Source organism: Pseudophryne corroboree, chromosome 1 (assembly GCF_028390025.1).
Source record: "Pseudophryne corroboree isolate aPseCor3 chromosome 1, aPseCor3.hap2, whole genome shotgun sequence".
In the NCBI taxonomy this organism is placed as follows: Eukaryota; Metazoa; Chordata; class Amphibia; order Anura; family Myobatrachidae; genus Pseudophryne; species Pseudophryne corroboree.
The window spans coordinates 1246709168-1246728952 of record NC_086444.1 but is presented as its reverse complement, the minus strand read 5'-3'; the positions used below and the strand labels follow the sequence as shown (position 1 = coordinate 1246728952).

Genomic DNA, 19785 nt, shown 5'->3' with positions numbered 1-19785 from the left:
TCCTGTCACTGTATACACCTGTATACATCCTCCTGTCACTGTATACACCTGTATATATCCTCCTGTCACTGTATACACCTGTATATATCCTCCTGTCACTGTATACACCTGTATATATCCTCCTGTCACTGTATACACCTGTATGTATTCTCCTGTCACTATATTCACCTGTATGTATCCTCCTGTCACTGTATACACCTGTATATATCTTCCTGTCGCTGTATACACCTGTATGTATCCTCCTGTCACTGTATATATCCTCCTGTCACTGTATACACCTGTATGTATCCTCCTGTCACTGTATACACCTGTATGTATCCTCCTGTCACTGTATACACCTGTATGTATCCTCCTGTCACTGTATACACCTGTATGTATCCTCCTGTCACTGTATACACCTGTATGTATCCTCCTGTCACTGTATACACCTGTATGTATCCTCCTGTCACTGTATATCCCTGTGCAGGTCCTCAGCTACGTATCCTCTCTTCCACATTGTGCAGTGTGCGCCTGCGCCCCTCTTATTCCCCAGCCACGTATCCTCTCTTCCACATTGTGCAGTGTGCGCCTGCGCCCCTCTTATTCCCCAGCCGCGTATCCTCTCTTCCCCATTGTGCAGTGTGCGCCTGCGCCCCTCTTATTCCCCAGCCGCGTATCCTCTTTTCCCCATTGTGCAGTGTGCGCCTGCACCCATCTTATTCCCCAGCCACGTATCATCTCTTCCACATTGTGCAGTGTGCGCCTGCGCCCCTCTTATTCCCCAGCCGCGTATCACCTCTTCCCCATTGTGCAGTGTGCGCCTGCGCCCCTCTTATTCCCCAGCCACGTATCATCTCTTCCACATTGTGCAGTGTGCGCCTGCGCCCCTCTTATTCCCCAGCCGCGTATCACCTCTTCCCCATTGTGCAGTGTGCGCCTGCGCCCCTCTTATTCCCCAGCCGCGTATCCTCTCTTCCCCATTGTGCAGTGTGCGCCTGCGCCCCTCTTATTCCCCAGCCGCGTATCCTCTTTTCCCCATTGTGCAGTGTGCGCCTGCACCCATCTTATTCCCCAGCCACGTATCATCTCTTCCACATTGTGCAGTGTGCGCCTGCGCCCCTCTTTCTCTGACGTCCTAGTGGATGCTGGGAACTCCGTAAAGACCATGGGGAATAGCGGGCTCCGAAGGAGGCTGGGCACTCTAGAAAGATTTATGACTACCTGGTGTGCACTGGCTCCTCCCACTATGACCCTCCTCCAAGCCTCAGTTAGATCTTGTGCCCGGCCGAGGTTTTATGCACACTAGGGGCTCTCCTGAGCCCTTAGAAAGAAAGTATATTTAGGTTTTCTCTATCGTCCTAGTGGATGTTGGGGTTCCTGAAAGGACCATGGGGAATAGCGGCTCCGCAGGAGACAGGGCACAAAAAGTAAAGCTTTAGGATCAGGTGGTGTGCACTGGCTCCTCCCCCTATGACCCTCCTCCAAGCCTCAGTTAGATTTTTGTGCCCGGCCGAGAAGGGTGCAATCTAGGTGGCTCTCCTAAAGAGCTGCTTAGAAAAGTTTAGCTTAGGTTTTTTATTTTCAGTGAGTCCTGCTGGCAACAGGATCACTGCAACGAGGGACTTAGGGGAGAAGAAGTGAACTCGCCTGCGTGCAGGATGGATTGGCTTCTTGGCTACTGGACATTAGCTCCAGAGGGACGATCACAGGTACAGCCTGGATGGTCACCGGAGCCTCGCCGCCGGCCCCCTTGCAGATGCTGAAACGAGAAGAGGTCCAGAATCGGCGGCAGAAGACTCCTCAGTCTTCTTAAGGTAGCGCACAGCACTGCAGCTGTGCGCCATTTTCCTCTCAGCACACTTCACACGGCAGTCACTGAGGGTGCAGGGCGCTGGGAGGGGGGCGCCCTGGGAGGCAAATGAAAACCTTTTTTGGCTAAAAATACCTCACATATAGCCTCCGGGGGCTATATGGAGATATTTAACCCCTGCCAGAATCCGTTAAGAGCGGGAGACGAGGCCGCCGAAAAAGGGGCGGGGCCTATCTCCTCAGCACACAGCGCCATTTTCCCTCACAGAAAGGCTGGAGGGAAGGCTCCCAGGCTCTCCCCTGCACTGCACTACAGAAACAGGGTTAAAACAGAGAGGGGGGGCACTAATTTGGCGTTAGAAATATATAAAAAAGATGCTATAAGGGAAAACACTTATATAAGGTTGTCCCTATATAATTATAGCGTTTTTGGTGTGTGCTGGCAAACTCTCCCTCTGTCTCTCCAAAGGGCTAGTGGGTCCTGTCCTCTATCAGAGCATTCCCTGTGTGTGTGCTGTGTGTCGGTACGTGTGTGTCGACATGTATGAGGACGATGTTGGTGAGGAGGCGGAGCAATTGCCTGTAATGGTGATGTCACTCTCTAGGGAGTCGACACCGGAATGGATGGCTTATTTAGGGAATTACGTGATAATGTCAACACGCGCCAAGGTCGGTTGACGACATGAGACGGCCGACAAACAATTAGTACCGGTCCAGACGTCTCAAAAACACCGTCAGGGGTTTTAAAACGCCCGTTTACTTTAGTCGGTCGACACAGACACAGACAGGGACACTGAATCCAGTGTCGACGGTGAATAAACAAACGTATTCCTTATTAGGGCCACACGTTAAGGGCAATGAAGGAGGTGTTACATATTTCTGATACTACAAGTACCACAAAAGAGGGTATTATGTGGGATGTGAAAAAACTACCGTAGTTTTTCCTGAATCAGATAAATTAAATGAAGTGTGTGATGATGCGTGGGTTTCCCCCGATAGAAAAATGGTGACTTCCTTCGAAGCAATTCCAGTCGGCAGATTTCATGCAAGAACTTTTCAGTGGGATCTGCTGGACAAATGGTCCGGATCGCATCTTCAGATGCATCAGCGGATAACCCTATATCCAAGGACAAGGGTGTCTCTCCTGTGGTGGTTACAGAGTGCTCATCTTCTAGAGGGCCGCAGATTCGGCATTCAGTTTTGGATGTTGGTGACCACGGAGGCCAGCCCAAGAGCCTGGGGAGCAGTCACACAAGGAAAAAATTTCCAGGGAGTGTGATCAAGTCTGGAGATTTTCTCCACATAAATATAGCTAAGGGTAAATTTATAATGCTCTAAGCTTAGCAAGACCTCTGCTTCAAGGTCAGCCGGTATTGATCCGGTGGGATAAAACATCACGGCAGTCGCCCACGTAAATAGACAGGGCGGCACAAGAAGCAGGAGGGCAGTGGGCAAAAACTGCAAGGACTTTTCGCTGGGCGGAAAATCATGTGATAGCACTGTCAGCAGTGTTTCATTCCGGGAATGGAAACTGGGAAGCAGACTTCCTCAGTAGGCACGACCTCCACCCGGCAGAGTGGGAACTTCATGGGGAAGTTTTCCACATAATTGTAAACCGTTGGGAATTACCAAAGGTGGACATGATGGCGTCCCGTCTGAACAAAAAACGGGACAGGTATTGCGCCAGGTTAAGAGACCCTCAGGCAATAGCTGTGGACGTTCTGGTAACACCGTGGGTGTACCAGTCGGTGTATGTGTTCCATCCTCTGCTTTTCATACCTAAGGTACTGAGAATTATAAGACATAGAGGAGTAAGAACTATACTCATGGCTCCGGATTGGCCAAGAAGGACTTGGTACCCGGAACTTCAAGAGATGCTCACAGAGGACTTATGGCCTCTGCCGCTAAGAAGGGACTTGTTTCAGCAAGTACCATGTCTGTTCCAAGACTTACCGCAGCTGCGTTTGACGGCATGGCGGTGGAACGCCGGATCCTAAGGGAAAAGGCATTCAGGAAAAGGTCATTCCTACCCTGGTCAAAGCCAGAAAGGAGGTGACCGCACAACATTATCACCACATGTGGCGAAAATATGTTGCGTGGTGTGAGGCCAGGAAGGCCCCACGAAGAAATTTCAACTCGGTCGATTCCTGCATTTCTTGCAAACAGGAGTGTCTATGGGCCTCAAATTGGGGTCCATTAAGGTTCAAATTTCGGCCCTGTCGATTTTTCTTCCAGAAAGAATTGGCTTCAGTTCCTGAAGTCCAGAAGTTTGTCAAGGGAGTATTGCATATACAACCCCCTTTTGTGCCTCCAGTGGCACTGTGGGATCTCAACGTAGTTCTGGGATTCCTCAAAACACATTGGTTTAAAACCAGTCAAATCTGTGGATTTGAAGCATCTCACATGAAAAGTGAACATGCTCTTGGACCTGGCCTGGACCAGGCGAGTGTCAAATTGGTGGTTTTTTTCTCAAAAAAGCCCATATCTGTTTGTCCATTCGGACAGGGCAGAGCTGCGGACTCGTCCCCAGTTCTCTCCCTAAGGTGGTGTCAGGGTTTGCACCTGAACCAGCTTATTGTGGTGTCTTGCGCCTACTAGGGACTTGGAGGACTCCAAGTTGCTAGATGTGGTCAGGGCCCTGAAAATATAGGTTCCAGGACGGCTGGAGTCAGGAAAACTGACTTGCTGTTATCCTGTATGCACCCAACAAACTGGGTGCTCTTGCTTTTAAGCAGACTTTTGCTAGTTGGATGTGTAATACAATTCAGCTTGCACATTCTGTGGCAGGCCTGCCACAGCCAAAATATGTAAATGCCCATTCCACAAGGAAGGTGGGCTCATCTTGGGCGGCTGCCCGAGGGGTCTCGGCTTTACAACTTTGCCGAGCGGCTATTTAGTCAGGGGCAAACACGTTTGTAAAATCCTACAAATTTGATACCCTGGCTAAGGAGGACCTGGAGTTCTCTCATTCGGTGCTGCAGAGTCATCCGCACTCTCCCGCCCGTTTGGGAGCTTTGGTATAATCCCCATGGTCCTTTCAGGAACCCCAGCATCCACTAGGACGATAGAGAAAATAAGAATTTACTTACCGATAATTCTATTTCTCGGAGTCCGTAGTGGATGCTGGGCGCCCATCCCAAGTGCGGATTATCTGCATTACTTGTACATAGTTACAAAAATCGGGTTATTATTGTTGTGAGCCATCCTTTCAGAGGCTCCGCTGTTATCATACTGTTAACTGGGTTCAGATCACAGGTTGTACAGTGTGATTGGTGTGGCTGGTATGAGTCTTACCCGGGATTCATAAATCCTTCCTTATTGTGTACGCTCGTCCGGGCACAGTATCCTAACTGAGGCTTGGAGGAGGGTCATAGGGGGAGGAGCCAGTGCACACCACCTGATCCTAAAGCTTTACTTTTTGTGCCCTGTCTCCTGCGGAGCCGCTATTCCCCATGGTCCTTTCAGGAACCCCAGCATCCACTACGGACTCCGAGAAATAGAATTATCGGTAAGTAAATTCTTATTTTTTATTTTCAGTGAGACCTTCTGGCAACAGGCTCACTGCAGCGAGGGACTAAGGGGAGAAGAAGCGAACTCGCCTGCTTGCAGCCGGATTGGGCTTCTTAGGCTACTGGACACCATTAGCTCCAGAGGGATCGACCGCAGGCCCAGTCCTTGGTGTTCGGTCCCGGAGCCGCGCCGCCGTCCCCCTTACAGAGCCAGAAGCAAGAAGAGGTCCGGAAAAACGGCGGCAGAAGACATCAGTCTTCACCAAGGTAGCGCACAGCACGGCAGCTGTGCGCCATTGCTCCTCACACTTCACACTCCGGTCACTGAGGGTGCAGGGCGCTTGGGGGGGGCGCCCTGAGCAGCAATAAAAACACCTTGGCTGGCAAAAATACCACAATATATAGCCCCAGAGGCTATATATGTGGTAAATACCCCTGCCAGAATCCAGAAAAAAGCGTGAGAATAGGCCGCGGAAAAGGGGCGGAGCTATCTCCCTCAGACACACTGGCGCCATTTTCTCTTCACAGTGCATCTGGAAGAAAGCTCCCCAGGCTCTCCCCTGTAGTTTTCAGGCTCAAAGGGTAAAAAAGAGAGGGGGGGCACTAAATTTAGGCGCAATATTGTATATACAAGCAGCTATGGGGGAAAATTCACTCAGTTATAGTGTTAATCCCCTCATTATATAGCGCTCTGGTGTGTGCTGGCATACTCTCTCTCTGTCTCCCCAAAGGGCTTTGTGGGTCCTGTCCTCAGTCAGAGCATTCCCTGTGTGTGTGCGGTGTGTCGGTACAGCTGTGTCGACATGTTTGATGAGGAGGAGACTTATATAGTGACGGAGCAGATGCCGATAAATGTGATGTCGCCCCCTGTGGGCCGACACCAGAGTGGATGGTTAGGTGAAAGGTATTAACAGACAGTGTCAACTCCTTACATAAAAGGGTGGATGACGTAACAGCTGTGGGACAGCCGGCTTCTCAGCCCGTGTCTGCCCAGGCGTCTCAAAGGCCATCAGGGGCTCAAAAACGCCCGCTCATTCAGATGGCAGACACAGATGTCGACACGGATTCTGACTCCAGTGTCGACAAGGTTGAGACATATACACAATCCACTAGGAACATCCGTGACTTGATCCCGGCAATAAAAATAATGTGTTACACATTTCTGACATTAACCTCTAAAAATGGGGTTTTTATGTTTGGGGAGAAAAAGCAGGCAGTGTTTTGTTCCCCCATCAGATGAATGAATGAAGTGTGTGAAAAGCGTGGGTTCCCCCTGATAAGAAACTGGTAATTTCTAAAAAGTTACTGATGGCGTACCCTTTCCCGCCAGGTGGATAAGTTACGCTGGGAGATATCCCCTAGGGTGGATAAGGCGCTCACACGGTTGTCAAAATAGGTGGCACTGCCGTTTTAGGAACGGCCACTTTGAAGGTACCTGTTGATAAAAAGCAGGAGGCTATCCTGAAGTCTGTATATACACACTCAGGTACTAGACTGAGACCTGCAGATCGTGCTGCTGCAGCGTGGTCTGTGACCCTGTCAAGCATACTAGTTTGCTAACATGAGAACAGATTAAAGACGTCGTCTTATATATGAGGGATGCACAGAGGGATATTTTGCCGGCTGGCATCCAAAATGAATGTAATGTCCATTCTGTCAGGAGGGTATTAGAGACCTGTCCCTGGACAGGTGATGCTGACCTTAAAAGGCGCATAGAGATTCTGCCTTATAAGGGTGAGGAATTATTTGGGGATGGTCTCTGGGACCTCGTATCCGCAGCAACAGCTGGGAAGAAATATTTTTACCTCAGGTTTCCTCACAGACTAAGAAAGCACTGTATTATCAGGTACAGTCCTTTCGGCTTCAGAAAAGCAAGCGGGTCAAAGGCGCTTCCTTTCTGTACAGAGACAAGGGAAGAGGGAAAAAGCTGCACCAGTCAGCCTGTTCCCAGAATCATAATTCTTCTCTCGCTTCCTCTGAGTCCACAGCATGACGCGGGGGCTCCACAGGTGTAGCCAGGTACGGTGGGGGGCCGTCTCAACAATTTCAGCGATCAGTGGGCTCGCTCACAGGTGGATCCCTGTTTCATTCAAGTAGTATTTCAGGGGTACAAGCTGGAATTCGAGATGTCTTCCCCCCGCCGTTTCCTCAAATATGCCTTGCCGACAACTCCCTCAGGCAGGGAGGCTGTGCTAGAGGCAATTAATAAGCTGTATTCCCAGCAGGTAATACTTAAGGTGCCCCTACTTCAACAAGGACGGGATTACTATTCCACACGGTTGGGGTACCGAAACCGCATGGTTCGGTGTGACCCTTCTTTATATTTAAAATCCTTGAACACATGCATAAAAAATTCAAGTTCAAGATGGAATCGCTCAGGGCGGTTATTGCAAGCCTGGACGAGGGGGATTACATGGTATCCCGGGACATCAAGGATGCTTACCTGCATGTCCCTATTTACTATCCTCGTCAGGAGTACCTCAGATTTGTGGTACAGGATTACCATTACCAAGTCCAGACTCTGCCGTTTGGACTGTACATGGCACCGAGGGTGTTACCAAGGTATGATGATACTCCTTCGAAAAAGGGGAGTTTTAATTATCCCGTACTTGGACAATCTCCTTATAAGGGCGAGGTCCAAGGAGCAGTTGCTAGTCGGGGTAGCACTATTTTGGAAAGTGCTACAACAGCACGGTTGGACTCTAAACAGTCCAGAGTCACAGCTGGTTCCTACGACACGTCTACTGTTCCTGGGGATGGTTCTGGACACAGACCAGAAATAAGTGTTTCTCCCGGTGGAGAAAGCCAAGGAGCTGTCATCTCTAGTCAGAGACCTCCTGAAGCCAAAACAGTTATCGGTGCATCATTGCACGCGAGTCCTGGGAAAAATGTTAGCTTCCTACGAAGCAATCCCATTCGGCAGGTTCCATGCAAGAACTTTTCAGGGGGACCTGTTAGACAAGTGGTCCGGGTCGCATCTTCAGATGCATTAGGCTGATAACCCTGTCTCCAAGGACCAGGGTATCTCTACTGTAGTGGCTGCAGAGTGCCCATCTTCAAGAGGGCCGAAGGTTCGACATACAGGACTAGGTCCTAGTGACCATGGATGCCAGCCTTTGAGGCTGGGGGGCAGTCACACAGGGAAGAAACTTCCAGGGACTTTGGTCAAGTCAGGTGACTTCCCTACATAAAATTCTGGAACAGAGGGCCATTTACAATGCCCTGAGTCAGGCAAGGCCTCTGCTTCAAAACCAGCCGGTCCTGATCCAATCAGGCAACATCACGGCAGTCGCCCATGTAAACCAACAGGGCGGCACAAGAAGCAGGATGGCGATAGCAGAAGCCACAAGGATTCTCCGATGGGCGGAAAATCATGTGTTAGCACTGTCAGCAGTGTTCATTCCCGGAGTGGACAACTGGGAAGCAGATCTTCTCAGCAGACACGACTTCCACCCGAGAGTGTGGGGACTTCATCCAGAAGTCTTCCAAAGAATTGTACACCATTGGGAAAGGCCACAGGTGGACATGAAGGCGTCCCACCTCAACAAAAAGCTATAAAAGATATTGCGCCAGGTCAAGGGACCTTCAGGCGATAGCTGTGGACGCTCTGGTAACACCGTGGGTGTACCAGTCGTTTTATGTGTTCCCCCCTCTGCCTCTCATACCAAAGGTACTGAGAATAATAAGAAGGCGAGGAGTAAGAACGATACTCGTGGTTCCGGATTGGCCAAGAAGAGCCTGGTACCCAGAACTTCAAGAAAATGTATCAGAGGACCCATGGCCTCTGCCGCTCAGACAGGACCTGCTGCAGCAGGGGCCCTGTCTGTTCCAAGACTTACCGCGGCTACGTTTTGATGGCATGGCGGTTGAACGCCGGATCCTAAAGGAAAAGGGCATTCCGGAGGAAGTCATTCCTACGCTGATTCAAGCCAGGAAAGATGTAACTGCAAAACATTATCACCGCATATGGCGGAAATATGTTGCTTGGTGTGAGGACAAAAAAGGCCCCAACAGAGGAATTTCAACTAGGTCGATTTCTGCATTTCCTACAAGCAGGAGTGTCTATGGGCCTAAAATTAGGCTCCATTAAGATACAGATCTCGGCTCTGTCGATTTTCTTCCAGAAAGCATTAGCTTCAGTACCTGAAGTTCAGACATTGTAAAAGGAGTGCTGCATATTCAGCCCCCGGTTGTGCCTCCAGTGGCACCTTGGGATCTCAACGTGCTGTTGAGTTTCTTAAAATCACATTGGTTTGAACCACTTAAAACCGTGGATCTAAAATATCTCACGTTGAAAGTGGTCATGTTATTGGCCTTGGTTTCGGCCAGGCGTGTATCAGAATTGGCGGCTTTGTCATATAAAAGTCCTTATCTGATTTTCCATATGGATAGGGCAGAATTGGGGACTCGTCCCCAGTTTCTCCCTAAGGTGGTATCAGCTTTTCACTTGAACCAACCTATTGTGGTGCCTGCGGCTACTAGGGACTTGGAGAATTCCAAGTTACTGGACGTAGTCAGGGCCTTGAAAAATTATGTTTCCAGGACGGCTAGAGTCAGAAAAATTGACTCGCTATTTATCCTGTATGCACCCAACAGGCTGGGTGCTCCTGCTTCTAAGCAGACTATCGCTCGCTGGATCTGTGACACGATTCAGCAGGCGCATTCTGCGGCTGGACTGCCGCATCTTAAATCAGTGAAAGCCCATTCCACAGGGAAGGTGGGCTCATCTTGGGCGGCTGCCCGAGGGGTCTCGGCTTTACAACTTTGCCGAGCTGTTACTTGGTCAGGGGCAAACACGTTTGCAAAATTCTACAAAATTGATACCCTGGCTGAGGAGGACCTGGAGTTCTCTCATTCGGTGCTGCAGAGTCATCCGCACTCTCCCGCCAGTTTGGGAGCTTTGGTATAATCCCCATGGTCCTTACGGAGTTCCCAGCATCCACTAGGACGTCAGAGAAAATAAGATTTTACTCACCGGTAAATCTATTTCTCGTAGTCCGTAGTGGATGCTGGGCGCCCATCCCAAGTGCGGATTGTCTGCAATACTTGTATATAGTTATTGCCTAACTAAAGGGTTATTGTTGAGCCATCTGTTGAGAGGCTCAGTTATATTCATACTGTAAACTGGGTATAGTATCACGAGTTATACGGTGTGATTGGTGTGGCTGGTATGAGTCTTACCCGGGATTCAAAATCCTTCCTTATTATGTCAGCTCGTCCGGGCACAGTATCCTAACTGAGGTCTGGAGGAGGGTCATAGTGGGAGGAGCCAGTGCACACCAGGTAGTCATAAATCTTTCTAGAGTGCCCAGCCTCCTTCGGAGCCCGCTATTCCCCATGGTCCTTACGGAGTTCCCAGCATCCACTACGGACTACGAGAAATAGATTTACCGGTGAGTAAAATCTTATTTATTCCCCAGCCACGTATCCTCTCTTCCACATTGTGCAGTGTGCGCCTGCGCCCCTCTTATTCCCCAGCCACGTATCCTCTCTTCCACATTGTGCAGTGTGCGCCTGCGCCCCTCTTATTCCCCAGCCACGTATCCTCTCTTCCACATTGTGCAGTGTGCGCCTGCGCCCCTCTTATTCCCCAGCCACGTATCCTCTCTTCCACATTGTGCAGTGTACGCCTGCGCCCCTCTTATTCCCCAGCCACGTATCCTCTCTTCCACATTGTGCAGTGTGCGCCTGCACCCATCTTATTCCCCAGCCACGTATCCTCTCTTCCCCATTGTGCAGTGTGCGCCTGCGACCTGTCTTATTCCTCAGCCGCGTATCATCTCTTCCCCATTGTGCAGTGTGCGCCTGCGCCCCTCTTATTCCCCAGCCACGTATCCTCTCTTCCACATTGTGCAGTGTGCGCCTGCACCCATCTTATTCCCCAGCCACGTATCCTCTCTTCCACATTGTGCAGTGTGCGCCTGCGCCCCTCTTATTCCCCAGCCACGTATCCTCTCTTCCACATTGTGCAGTGTACGCCTGCGACCCGTCTTATTCCTCAGCCGCGTATCTCTTCCCCATTGTGCAGTGTGCGCCTGCGCCCCTCTTATTCCCCAGCCACGTATCCTCTCTTCCACATTGTGCAGTGTGCGCCTGCGCCCATCGTATTCCTCAGCCGCGTATCATCTCTTCCCCATTGTGCAGTGTGCGCCTGCGACCTGTCTTATTCCTCAGCCGCGTATCTCTTCCCCATTGTGCAGTGTGCGCCTGCGCCCCTCTTATTCCCCAGCCACGTATCCTCTCTTCCACATTGTGCAGTGTACGCCTGCGACCCGTCTTATTCCTCAGCCGCGTATCCTCTCTTCCCCATTGTGCAGTGTGCGCCTGCGGCCCATCTTATTCCTCAGCCGCGTATCATCTCTTCCCCATTGTGCAGTGTGCGCCTGCGGCCCGTCTTATTCCTCAGCCGCGTATCATCTCTTCCCCATTGTGCAGTGTGCAAACAAAAAATGTATATTCTCTGCGCAAAGATTAAAGGGGTGCAGCTAATCACCAGGTCACCACAGACCTAAATACATGTGCATACAAAAAAGATGTGAATTGCGCTCCCCAATTAAGGTATATATCACCCAGAATAATGTCCGTGAAATTCTGCAAGGAGCAATCCTGCGATCACTTTTCCAGTGTCTGGTATCTTCTCTTATGTCCGTTTTTGATACCTCAAATACAATTAGAAAAAAACGCCTTTCATAGCGTAAAACAATTTTTACATTTATTCTAAAATTTTAAAATTCATAAAACAACAATCAATGAATTATCCACCACCATACGGAATGACTGCGTACCAGAATGGGCCTATGCAAGGCATATGTTTCGCATGAAAGGGTTAGTCCCGGGTGTAACTCCTCCACGGTTCAGATGTTCAGCCCTTTAAGGTTCCACGCTGTACCAGTCTCCGCCTGTATCCACCAACGCGTTTCAACAATAAGTCTTTTTCAAGGTGCGCCTACACCCATCTTATTCCCCAGCCACGTATCCACTCTTCCCCATTGTGCAGTGTGCGCCTGCACCCATCTTATTCCCCAGCCACGTATCCTCTCTTCCCCATTGTGCAGTGTGCGCCTGCACCCATCTTATTCCCCAGCCACGTATCCTCTCTTCCCCATTGTGCAGTGTGCGCCTGCACCCATCTTATTCCCCAGCCACGTATCCTCTCTTCCCCATTATGCAGTGTGCACCTGCACCCATCTTATTCCCCAGCCACGTATCCTCTCTTCCCCATTGTGCAGTGTGCGCCTGCACCCATCTTATTCCCCAGCCACGTATCATCTCTTCCCCATTGTGCAGTGTGCGCCTGCACCCATCTTATTCCCCAGCCACGTATCATCTCTTCCCCATTGTGCAGTGTGCGCCTGTGCCCCTCTTATTCCTCAGCCACGTATCCTCTCTTCCCCATTGTGCAGTGTGCGCCTGCACGCATCTTATTCCCCAGCCACGTATCCTCTCTTCCCCATTGTGCAGTGTGCGCCTGTACCCATCTTATTCCCCAGCCACGTATCCACTCTTCCCCATTGTGCAGTGTACGCCTGCACCCATCTTATTCCCCAGCCACGTATCCTCTCTTCCCCATTGTGCAGTGTGCGCCTGCGCCCATCTTATTCCCCAGCCACGTATCCTCTCTTCCCCAATGTGCAGTGTGCGCCTGTGCCCCTCTTATTCCTCAGCCACGTATCCTCTCTTCCCCATTGTGCAGTGTGCGCCTGCACCCATCTTATTCCCCAGCCACGTATCCTCTCTTCCCCATTGTGCAGTGTGCGCCTGCGCCCCTCTTATTCCTCAGCCACGTATCCTCTCTTCCCCATTGTGCAGTGTGCGCCTGCGCCCCTCTTATTCCTCAGCCACGTATCCTCTCTTCCCCATTGTGCAGTGTGCGCCTGCGCCCCTCTTATTCCTCAGCCACGTATCCTCTCTTCCCCATTGTGCAGTGTGCGCCTGTGCCCCTCTTATTCCTCAGCCACATATCCTCTCTTCCACGTTGTGCAGTGTACCCCTGCATCCCTCTTATTCCTCAGCCACGTATCACCTCTTCCCCATTGTGCAGTGTGCGCCTGTGCCCCTCTTATTCCTCAGCCACATATCCTCTCTTCCACGTTGTGCAGTGTACCCCTGCATCCCTCTTATTCCTCAGCCACGTATCACCTCTTCCCCATTGTGCGCCTGCGCCCGTCTTATTCCTCAGCCACGTATCCTCTCTTCCACATTGTGCAGTGTGCGCCTGCGCCCGTCTTATTCCTCAGCCACGTATCACCTCTTCCCCATTGTGCAGTGTGCGCCTGCGCCCGTCTTGTTCCTCAGCCACGTATCCTCTCTTCCACATTGTGCAGTGTGCGCCTGCGCCCGTCTTATTCCTCAGCCACGTATCCTCTCTTCCACATTGTGCAGTGTGCGCCTGCGCCCGTCTTATTCCTCAGCCACGTATCCTCTCTTCCACATTGTGCAGTGTGCGCCTGCGCCCGTCTTATTCCTCAGCCACGTATCACCTCTTCCCCATTGTGCAGTGTGCGCCTGCTCCCGTCTTGTTCCTCAGCCACGTATCACCTCTTCCCCATTGTGCAGTGTGCGCCTGCATCCATCTTATTCCTCAGCCACGTATCCTCTCTTCCACATTGTGCAGTGTGCGCCTGCGGCCCGTCTTGTTCCTCAGCCACGTATCCTCTCTTCCACATTGTGCAGTGTGCGCCTGCGCCCGTCTTATTCCTCAGCCACGTATCCTCTCTTCCACATTGTGCAGTGTGCGCCTGCGCCCCTCTTATTCCTCAGCCACGTGTCACCTCTTCCCCATTGTGCAGTGTGCGCCTGCACCCATCTTATTCCCCAGCCACGTATCCTCTCTTCCACATTGTGCAGTGTGCGCCTGCGGCCCGTCTTGTTCCTCAGCCACGTATCCTCTCTTCCACATTGTGCAGTGTGCGCCTGTGCCCGTCTTATTCCTCAGCCACGTATCCTCTCTTCCACATTGTGCAGTGTGCGCCTGCGCCCGTCTTATTCCTCAGCCACGTATCCTCTCTTCCACATTGTGCAGTGTGCGCCTGCGCCCCTCTTATTCCTCAGCCACGTGTCACCTCTTCCCCATTGTGCAGTGTGCGCCTGCACCCATCTTATTCCCCAGCCACGTATCCTCTCTTCCCCATTGTGCAGTGTGCGCCTGCACCCATCTTATTCCCCAGCCACGTATCACCTCTTCCCCATTGTGCAGTGTGCGCCTGCGCCCATCTTATTCCTCAGCCACGTATCCTCTCTTCCACATTGTGCAGTGTGCGCCTGCGCCCCTCTTATTCCTCAGCCACGTGTCACCTCTTCCCCATTGTGCAGTGTGCGCCTGCGCCCCTCTTATTCCCCAGCCACGTATCACCTCTTCCCCATTGTGCAGTGTGCGCCTGCACCCATCTTATTCCCCAGCCACGTATCCTCTCTTCCCCATTGTGCAGTGTGCGCCTGCACCCATCTTATTCCCCAGCCACGTATCACCTCTTCCCCATTGTGCAGTGTGCGCCTGCGCCCCTCTTATTCCCCAGCCACGTATCACCTCTTCCCCATTGTGCAGTGTGCGCCTGCACCCATCTTATTCCTCAGCCACGTATCCTCTCTTCCACATTGTGCAGTGTGCGCCTGCATCCCTCTTATTCCTCAGCCACGTATCCTCTCTTCCACATTGTGCAGTGTGCGCCTGCGCCCGTCTTATTCCCCAGCCACGTATCACCTCTTCCCCATTGTGCAGTGTGCGCCTGCACCCATCTTATTCCTCAGCCACGTATCACCTCTTCCCCATTGTGCAGTGTGCGCCTGCACCCATCTTATTCCTCAGCCACGTATCACCTCTTCCCCATTGTGCAGTGTGTAAGTAATAAGTGTATGTAGTTGTGACCCAGCGTCTTCCCGCAGGAGGTGGTGAAAGTGAAGATAAAGGAGCTGAATGAACACATTGTGTGTTACCTGTGTGCCGGGTACTTTATAGATGCCACAACCATCACTGAATGTCTGCATACATGTGAGTACACTGACACTGGTCTGGGGAACAGTCTAATACTCCGCTCTCCCCCATATAGACAGTATATAGGTGATCCCCTTCTGTATCCTCTCGCCCTCAGTCTGTAAGAGCTGCATAGTGAAATATCTGCAGACCAGTAAGTACTGTCCTCTGTGCAATATAAAGATCCACGAAACCCAACCACTCCTCAACCTGAAACTGGACCGAGTCATGCAGGACATTGTCTACAAGCTGGTGCCTCGCCTGCAGGAAAGTAAGAGCACTATCTGTACTCCCACGTATCCTATACCCACAATGCATCTGTGTGCTGCTGCTGCCCTTCCCCAAGCCTTCCTCTGTACACTACTGCTGCTGCTCCTAATCCTGCCTGTGTGCTGCTGCTCCTCCTCCTCCTCGCCCCGCCTGTGTGCTGCTGCTCCTCCCTACCCCGCCTGTGTGTGCTGCTGCTCCTCCTAATCCTGCCTGTGTGCTGCTGCTCCTACCTACCCCGCCTGTGTGTGCTGCTGCTCCTCCCTACCCCGCCTGTGTGTGCTGCTGCTCCTCCCTACCCCGCCTGTGTGTGCTGCTGCTCCTCCTAATCCTGCCTGTGTGCTGCTGCTCCTAATCCTGCCTGTGTGCTGCTGCTCCTAATCCTGCCTGTGTGCTGCTGCTGCTGCTTCTCCTCACCCCGCCTGTGTGCTGCTGCTGCTCCTCCTCCTAATCCTGCCTGTGTGCTGCTGCTGCTGCTTCTCCTCACCCCGCCTGTGTGCTGCTGCTGCTCCTCCTCCTAATCCTGCCTGTGTGCTGCTGCTCCTCCTCCCCCCGCCTATGTGTGCTGCTGCTCCTCCCTACCCCGCCTGTGTGTGCTGCTGCTGCTGCTTCTCCTCACCCCGCCTGTGTGTGCTGCTGCTGCTGCTTCTCCTCACCCCGCCTGTGTGTGCTGCTGCTTCTCCTCACCCCGCCTGTGTGTGCTGCTGCTGCTGCTTCTCCTCACCCCGCCTGTGTGCTGCTGCTGCTGCTTCTCCTCACCCCGCCTGTGTGCTGCTGCTGCTCCTCCTCCTAATCCTGCCTGTGTGCTGCTGCTGCTGCTTCTCCTCACCCCGCCTGTGTGCTGCTGCTGCTCCTCCTCCTAATCCTGCCTGTGTGCTGCTGCTCCTCCTCCCCCCGCCTATGTGTGCTGCTGCTCCTCCCTACCCCGCCTGTGTGTGCTGCTGCTGCTGCTTCTCCTCACCCCGCCTGTGTGTGCTGCTGCTTCTCCTCACCCCGCCTGTGTGTGCTGCTGCTGCTGCTTCTCCTCACCCCGCCTGTGTGTGCTGCTGCTGCTGCTTCTCCTCACCCCGCCTGTGTGTGCTGCTGCTGCTGCTTCTCCTCACCCCGCCTGTGTGCTGTTGCTGCTCCTCCTCCTAATCCTGCCTGTGTGCTGCTCCTCCTCCTCCCCCCGCCTATGTGTGCTGCTGCTCCTCCCTACCCCGCCTGTGTGTGCTGCTGCTGCTGCTTCTCCTCACCCCGCCTGTGTGTGCTGCTGCTGCTGCTTCTCCTCACCCCGCCTGTGTGCTGTTGCTGCTCCTCCTCCTAATCCTGCCTGTGTGCTGCTCCTCCTCCTCCCCCCGCCTATGTGTGCTGCTGCTCCTCCCTACCCCGCCTGTGTGCTGCTGCTCCTCCCTACCCCCGCCTGTGTGCTGCTGCTCCTCCCTACCCCCGCCTGTGTGTGCTGCTCCTCCTCTCCCCATTACATTATAAAATTTCTCTGACGTCCTAGTGGATGCTGGGAACTCCGAAAGGACCATGGGGAATAGCGGCTCTGCAGGAGACTGGGCACAACTAAAGAAAGCTTTAGGTCACCTGGTGTGCACTGGCTCCTCCCACTATGACCCTCCTCCAAGCCTCAGTTAGATTTTGTGCCCGGCCGAGGTTGGATGCACACTAGGGGCTCTCCTGAGCTTCTAGAAAGAAAGTATAGAATTAGGTTTTTTATTTTCAGTGAGACCTGCTGGCAACAGGCTCACTGCAGCGAGGGACTAAGGGGAGAAGAAGCGAACCTACCTGCTTGCAGCCAGCTTGGGCTTCTTAGGCTACTGGACACCATTAGCTCCAGAGGGATCGGCCGCAGGCCCAGCCTTGGTGTTCGGTCCCGGAGCCGCGCCGCCGTCCCCCTTACAGAGCCAGAAGCAAGAAGAGGTCCGGAAAAGCGGCGGCAGAAGACATCAGTCTTCACCAAGGTAGCGCACAGCACTGCAGCTGTGCGCCATTGCTCCTCATACACACTTCACACTCCGGTCACTGAGGGTGCAGGGCGCTGGGGGGGGCGCCTGAGCAGCAATAAAAACACCTTGGCTGGCAAAAATACCACAATATATAGCCCCAGAGGCTATATATGTGGTAAATACCCCTGCCAGAATCCAGGAAAAAGCGGGAGAATAGGCCGCGGAAAAGGGGCGGAGCTATCTCCCTCAGCACACTGGCGCCATTTTCTCCCTCACAGCTCCGCTGGAAGGAAGCTCCCTGGCTCTCCCCTGCAGTCTACACTACAGAACAGGGTAAAAAAGAGAGGGGGGGCACTAAATTTAGGCGCAGTATATATACATATAGATAAAGCAGCTATAGGGGACATAATTCAGTTAGTCCCTGCATTATATAGCGCTCTGGTGTGTGCTGGCATACTCTCACTCTGTCCCCCCAAAGGGCTTTTGTGGGGTCCTGTCCTCTGTTAGAGCATTCCCTGTGTGTGTGCGGTGTGTCGGTACGGCTGTGTCGACATGTTTGATGAGGATAATGATGTGGAGGCGGAGCAGATGCCTATAGAAGGGATGTCACCCCCTGCGGGGCAGACACCTGAGTGGATGGTTTTATGGAAGGAATTGCGTGCACGTATAGACTCTTTACACACAAAATTTGACGACATGCCAAATACGGGACAGCCGGCTTCTCAGCTCGTGCCTGTCCAGGCGTCTCAAAGGTCATCAGGGGCTCTAAAACGCCCACTACCGCAGATGGCAGACGCGGATGTCGACACGGATACTGACACCAGTGTCGACGACGATGAGTCTAGTTTAATGCCCACTAAGGCCATTCACTGCATGATTGAGGCAATGAAAGAGGTGTTACACATTTCTGATATAACTACAGGTACCACTAAAAAGGGTATTATGTTTGGGGAGAAAAAACTACCTGTAGTTTTTCCCCCATCAGAAGAATTAAATGAAGTGTGTGAAGAAGCGTGGGCTTTCCCTGATAGAAGATTGGTAATCTCTAAGAAGTTACTAATGGCGTTCCCTTTCCCGCCAGAGGATAGGTCACGTTGGGAGACACCCCCTAGGGTGGATAAAGCGCTCACACGTTTGTCTAAAAAGGTGGCACTACCGTCTCCGGATACGGCCGCCCTCAAGGAACCTGCTGATAGAAAGCAGGAGGCGATCCTGAAGTCTGTATATACACACTCAGGCATTATACTTAGACCAGCTATTGCGTCAGCATGGATGTGCAGTGCTGCAGCTGCGTGGTCAGATTCCCTGTCAGAAAATATTGACACCCTAGACAGGGACACTATTCTCCTAACCATAGGGCATATAAAAGACTCGGTCTTATACATGAGAGATGCACAGAGGGAGATCTGCCGGCTGGCATCTAAAATAAGTGCATTGTCCATTTCTGCTAGGAGAGGCTTATGGACTCGCCAGTGGACAGGGGATGCAGATTCAAAAAGGCACATGGAAGTTTTGCCTTATAAGGGTGAGGAGTTATTTGGGGATGGTCTCTCGGACCTAGTTTCCACAGAAACATCTGGGAAGTCAGCATTTTTACCCCATGTTCCCTCACAGCCTAAGAAGGCGCCGTTTTATCAGGTTCAGTCCTTTCGGACCCAGAAAAACAGGTGTGGAAAAGGCGGGTCTTTTCTGTCCAGAGGCAGAGGTAGGGGAAAAAGGCTGCAGCAAACAGCAGGTCCCCAGGAGCAAAAGTCCTCCCCCGCTTCTTCTTCCAAGTCCACCGCATGACGGTGGGGCTCCACAGGCGGAGCCAGGTACGGTGGGGGGCCGCCTCAGGAATTTCAGCGTTCAGTGGGCTCGCTCACAGGTGGATCCCTGGATCCTTCAAATAGTATCTCAGGGGTACAAACTGGAATTCGAGGCGGCTCCACCCCACCGGTTCCTAAAGTCTGCCTTGCCGATTGCTCCCTCAGACAGGGAGGCGGTGCTAGAGGCAATTCACAAGCTGTATTCCCAGCAGGTGATAATCAAGGTGCCCCTACTTCAACAAGGACGGGGTTAATATTCCACACTATTTGTGGTACCGAAACCGGATGGTTCGGTGAGACCCATTTTAAATTTGAAATCCTTGAACACATACATAAAAAAATTCAAGTTCAAGATGGAATCGCTCAGAGCGGTTATTGCAAGTCTGGACGAGGTGGATTACATGGTGTCCCTGGACATCAAGGATGCTTACCTGCATGTCCCCATTTACCATCCTCACCAAGAGTACCTCAGATTTGTGGTACAGGATTGCCATTACCAATTCCAGACG

General features: G+C 52.1%; 1 protein-coding gene across 4 annotated transcripts in view; it reads left to right on the top strand.

Moving 5' to 3' along the window:
• The window catches only part of PCGF1 (polycomb group ring finger 1), a 57360-nt gene that overhangs the window by 5334 nt on the left and 32241 nt on the right, over positions 1-19785 (top strand). For 3 of the 4 annotated variants that reach the window (XM_063954188.1, XM_063954161.1, XM_063954179.1), the window contains exons 2-3: positions 15180-15285; positions 15386-15538. In XM_063954188.1, coding sequence (XP_063810258.1) covers positions 15180-15285; positions 15386-15538 — 259 coding nt within the window. The remainder of the gene's footprint in view (positions 1-15179; positions 15286-15385; positions 15539-19785) is intronic. The other variant, XM_063954171.1, reaches the window with a different exon arrangement.